Genomic DNA, 5,199 nt, shown 5'->3' with positions numbered 1-5,199 from the left:
ACCGCCGCTGATGAAAAGTAGCATAGATCGAAAAGATTAAACTTGAAGACACATAAACATAGATGAAGGACGACCAGATTCGAGTAGGTCCACCAAAGATAGATCCATCGGAGAAACACCTCAACACGCCCGCTGATGATGATAGACACATCACCGAAATAAGAGCTAGGCGCGGAGAACCTTATTCCATCTTTAAAGAGCCGCCGCTTCCTGAGCAGGACACAAACCCTAACAAAACTTTAAAAGACATAAAAAAAGGAGTCCTTCCCTCGGCAAGGTCCGAGATCCACCACGCCCTCATGACCCTAAGACCATCGAAGACGAGGCGGACAAGCGGCGGCGCTAACAAAAGGCAGAGGAACCCAAATCTTTTTTGGGCGAGGAGATGGCGACCGCGTGAGGTGTCTAGATAGTACACTTCGTTCGATAAAAGTTGAATTTTATCTTAGGCCCAATTGCTTAGTGTGCGTGCGTGCGCGTCTCCAGCTCTGGTAAGGAATGAGTGATGATGGCGGCACGCCTTCGCCTCTTTGGCTCACACAAGTGCTGGTAGAAGAAGACTTTGCCGATGCGGGGTACATAGAATTGAGATCTGTATACAACTTGGGGTAGTGTTCAAAATCAGTTATCCTCAAACCATGGGAAGACAGTGACTAGTGCAACGCATTTAACGGAAGGTCTTGAACTGATATACAAAGTAGACATTAACTACTTTTCAGCGGTTCGAAGAAACCGGCATGACCACTCCTACTTACAACTCATAGCGTAGGTTAGCAGGGCAACGTTTCAAGCTGCTTCACGAGAATAGGTTGACTGCGCCTCTTGGTCTGTGCCTGTTACCATCCAATCAAGCTTTGCACCCTAAAGCAAAAGAAATATTAAGTGCATAGTTAAATCGTAGCAGAATCTTCATAGGCCGGACGACCATGCATGACATCAAAGATGTAACAGGAGGACTCAAGTATGAGACGTAGAGGCCTCGTATAAATGACTGAGATACAGCTCAGCACATTTTGGTGTATCCAAGTGCTAGCCAAGCATCAACAAAATGCAGGATTTCATGGTTTTCCAGGACTACGCTATGATACACTGGAATATATTCATAGACAGGAGGTTAAGCTTTGAATTACGGGTCATGGTAGTTCATTAGAATATGCGGTTGCATACCTTTCCCTGCCGAATAATGGTAGGATAACTTCCAGTCATGTCAACGACAGTAGATGGATCAGCAATTCTAGCACCGCCATCAACGATGAAATCGAGTCCCTGAAATTTGAAACATTTGAGCATGTCATGCTCTTGAAGCCATCTATTTCACACGTACTCTTGTGCTACGAAATGACTAGTAACACGGCTACACATAAAAGCAGCTAACGGATGTTAACTACTCCCTCCGTTTACAAATATAAGATGTTCTGGATATTTCAGTATGTACTACATACAGACTGAAATGAGTGAACAAACACACTTAAACGTGTCTATATACATCCGACTAAGAAAAAAGTTAGAACATCTTATATTTGTGGACGGAGGGAGCATTCCGTAATTGTTTAACTAACCACTTGATGGAAGCCATCACAATATTGCATGCATATCAGAAGAAAAACTAGCTTAATATGCCCTTTGTCAAAAACTGAAAGAGTCATCTGTCAGACAATTTTGTTTAGTTATGCCTTTTTGCTTCACTTAGTTCCCTAGGCCTGAGCAGGTACTATTCACCACTCACCATACAGTCATTTGACTGTAAATTATAATGCATGATAGAAATGGTAACACAAAATATGACCTGGGATTCTCAACATGAAAAGTAACTGTCACTCTAGAGAACAATACAGACCAGTGAAATTTTTTACAATGCTTATACAAAAAAAAAAGCCTTTGTGAAGTCGCTGTAAGCAGATTTCTGGTGCACTAGTAAAAAGAAGGAACATACCAGTGGCTCATAAATATCGGCAATGGTTACTGGATCAAGTATCCATTCATCCTCTGCCAGATATTTGACACTGTAAATAAAGGAGAAAAGAGGAGAATAACTACAAATCCTGGCAACAAAATGAATAGTAATTGAAGATTTTTAACCTAAGCTCAAGTAAAATATCTCCTTCGTGTAGGAAGACCAAAACAGAGAGCCATGTAGCTTATATAACTCAATATTCTTACTGCTCGTACATGCCAGCACAACAGAGTACAATGATTAAAAGACACATCAGAAGCAAGAAATAAATAAAGAAAACTGAAGGTATATGAGCCTACAACCAACCTTGTGCAGATCAACGGTTCTTCCAGATTTTGCAGTATTGCTTGACATATGGGATCATCTGGCATTCGAACACCAACCTGCCTCCTTTTTGCGTATCTAGTAGATGACCCATGCTTGATGCATTGCTTGGGCAATTCCTTAGTCGCAGGTAGAATAAAGGTGTACTGCACATGATTAAATAGACGTTAGTTGTGAAGTACAAGATGGTGGTCGATCTTGAAGAGGCAGATATCCTTACAGGTCCTGGTAATATACGCTTGACAGCACGGAAAATGTTAGCTTGCCCTTGGTTGGTACCTAGAGGAAATCCTGTTGTGTAGGTATCAATATCTCGCAACGAGCGGCACAAGATGCTGAGAGGCTGCATTATTCAAAATTGGTATAAGAATAGAGTGCATTTGCAAAAATGAAAGTGTGGTTGGTAGGTGTGCCTTGCTCCAGAGTAAGCTTCATAAGAAAGGAGGACTTATTGCTCTCTTGCACATCTTGCCTTTGAATTTACAATGCCTTTGATTCTGCATGAGAAAAAAAACAGATAGTGCCAATTAGATCTGTGTTGGTTTACTTCATGTCTAAGACAGCAAATAAATAAGAATTATTATACTGACCAACCAGATGAATGATTGTACCTGCGGAGGCGCTCAATAGAGTCATTGTTACTCAGATCACAAACAATGGAGTAGCTGTAAAAAATGGAATTTGTTATTATTTGTGTTTTTTAACTGTGTTATTATTTGTGCTCAGCACAGCGCATTGTCCAAATAAAATCAGAAAGCTTGAGGACTTGCTTAGATCTCTGAGAACATGTGCAGACACATAGGTAATGAGATGGACATACAAACAAAATGCTACTCATCAGTAATCCAAAGTCAGCTTCAGCAAAAACTAAGCTGCCTATGCAACCAAAACACTTTGTAGATGATATGAGCACAAATACTGAGATGGCTGTTTACACGAGTTATCACCCAACCGTGCTTCAATTTACACGGTACTCTGCACGCACCGAGCATCAACTGCAACGAGAAATGCAGTGCGCACGGTGCATTTCCTTGCTCCCTAACCAATGGCAGGCCCGGCCGGTCCCGGGATAAGCTGTCAGGTTGTTCCAGGACGAGCACAAGGTCAAGTGAAGGGAAAGCATTGAATATCATACACGGTGTCGGTTGGGATGACGCCGACGGCGCCGCTGTTTATGAGGTCGACGACGGGGTCCAGCTTCCAGAAGTCCTCGCCGGAGGGTTCCACCTGCACCCGCAGCATCCCGCCATCCCCTCTCTTTGCGCGCGCGGGCCAAACCAGTCGCCGGAAAAGGATCCGTTACTTTATCTCCAGGAATCAGCAAGTAGGAAACGTGCGAGAGCATCGGGGGGTGGGGGCGTACCGTGAACTGGCGCTGGGAGTCGTACTTGAGGCGCTTGGGGTTGCGCTTGTGGAGGGCGACGATGGCGACGGAGACGCGCGGCGAAGGGGTCGGCAAGGAGGGGAGGCGGAGTGGGGAGGGGGAGACGGCGCGGCGAAAGGAGAGGCGCGAGAAGAGGTCGGTGGTGGGGTTGGCGGTGGTCGCCATTGCAGGGGCGGCGAGCTCTTGGCGCCAGGATCCCTGGCCGTCGACTGTTTATTCCCCACGTTATCCCGATTTCATTTTCCCTTTCTACGATATAAACTTAGTTTTTTTTTCCAACAGTTTGTTATATCACACGACAAAGCTTTTCACAACCATCAGATTAGACTTTTTTCTTGCGAATGAGCCATGGGTCTATATTAATCAAACATCAATGTTACATGAAATCTCATAATGAAAGGATTAAAATATAAATGGGCAAGTTCGGTAGGCGGATCCTCTCGGTCGCCTAGATCATCGCGTCGACGCCGACGCTCGTCGGGCCCGTCGGCGTCCACCACATCATCGACACCCACGATCAAGGAGGAGGTGGTGCTCTCCTCCTTCGACAAGGAGGAGCAGCATGCACACCTCCTCGTCGAGGCCACGCGGATCGATAAAGAGTCACAAGACAGATTGAGTTGATGCTCAAGCGCCCGCTCCGCGGCAGCATCCGTGGCCATCGCGCGATAGCCACGTCAAGGATGAGTCACCCTTCCCGCCGCACCATCACTTCAAGGAGGAGCCAGCATCCTCGCCACGCCGACGCGTCAAAATGGAGTCGACATCTCCACCATGGTGGCATGTGGCAAGGAGGTGGCACCGCCATCCCCGCCCCAGTGGCATGCGGCGAACATGAAGGAGGAGGCAACCCCTACCCCGAGGATTGCCAACGCATGCAGTTGCCTCGTCTACTAACTCGATAGTGGCGGCGACACCTCCTCCTCGCGCACGAGGATGACAATCGACAAGGTGACCGCCAAGGAGGAGCGCCGGAAGCGGTGCGACGTGGCGTGTTGTTCGGCTTTCGCAAGTCAGATGTGGCGCCAAACTGGGTGTGCGCTAACCCAAACCTAGCGTTGACCGGTGCGAAGGATCAGTTCAGGACCACTAAGCGGACATCCTTCCCTTCATCGGCGCAGGATCATCGACCAACTCTATAAGATAGGGTTGGTTGAGTCCGAGTGCGCACGCCCTTGCCCTCGTCGGCAAAGAGAAGGGCAAGGGCGGGTGATGTGGTCCCGAATTCACGACCAACAGTTCAGTTTAGTTTTTTATTTAATTGAACTTATTAAATAGCATATGGTTTGCATGTAATATATTAAACTTGTTGAATTTTGATCGTTTGCTTAAATATTCGTTTGAAATGTGAGTGGATATTTCATGCATAGAGTTGGATGACCGTCTTCATATCTAATGTCCGCGGACACGTCCAAACGTGTCCATGGAGGTTGCATTTGATACGACGTTGGAGATCCCTAAGCGGTTTACCTTGCCCTAAATGTGGTTATTTTGTGTAGTTACCTCACACACACCTTATTTTATAAGCATATTCAAG

The 5,199-nt window shown here is 46.1% G+C and overlaps 1 protein-coding gene across 1 annotated transcript; it reads right to left on the bottom strand.

Moving 5' to 3' along the window:
- Nucleotides 1-550: 550 nt before the first annotated feature.
- Nucleotides 551-3,884, bottom strand: LOC119331270 (uncharacterized protein YciO-like). The gene is made up of 9 exons (XM_037604441.1): nucleotides 3,642-3,884; nucleotides 3,414-3,535; nucleotides 2,890-2,943; nucleotides 2,751-2,775; nucleotides 2,499-2,621; nucleotides 2,261-2,424; nucleotides 1,934-2,003; nucleotides 1,168-1,266; nucleotides 551-861 (listed from the first exon to the last, which is right to left on the bottom strand). The coding sequence occupies exons 1-9, from the start codon at nucleotides 3,825-3,827 to the stop codon at nucleotides 787-789; spliced, it is 918 nt and encodes a 305-aa protein (XP_037460338.1). The 5' UTR covers nucleotides 3,828-3,884; the 3' UTR covers nucleotides 551-786.
- Between the last annotated feature and the right edge of the window lie 1,315 nt (nucleotides 3,885-5,199).

This window comes from Triticum dicoccoides, chromosome 7A (genome assembly GCF_002162155.2).
Source record: "Triticum dicoccoides isolate Atlit2015 ecotype Zavitan chromosome 7A, WEW_v2.0, whole genome shotgun sequence".
Taxonomy (NCBI): domain Eukaryota; kingdom Viridiplantae; phylum Streptophyta; class Magnoliopsida; order Poales; family Poaceae; genus Triticum; species Triticum dicoccoides.
The sequence above is the reverse complement of the archived record's forward strand: the minus strand, read 5'-3'. Positions and strand labels throughout refer to the sequence as shown.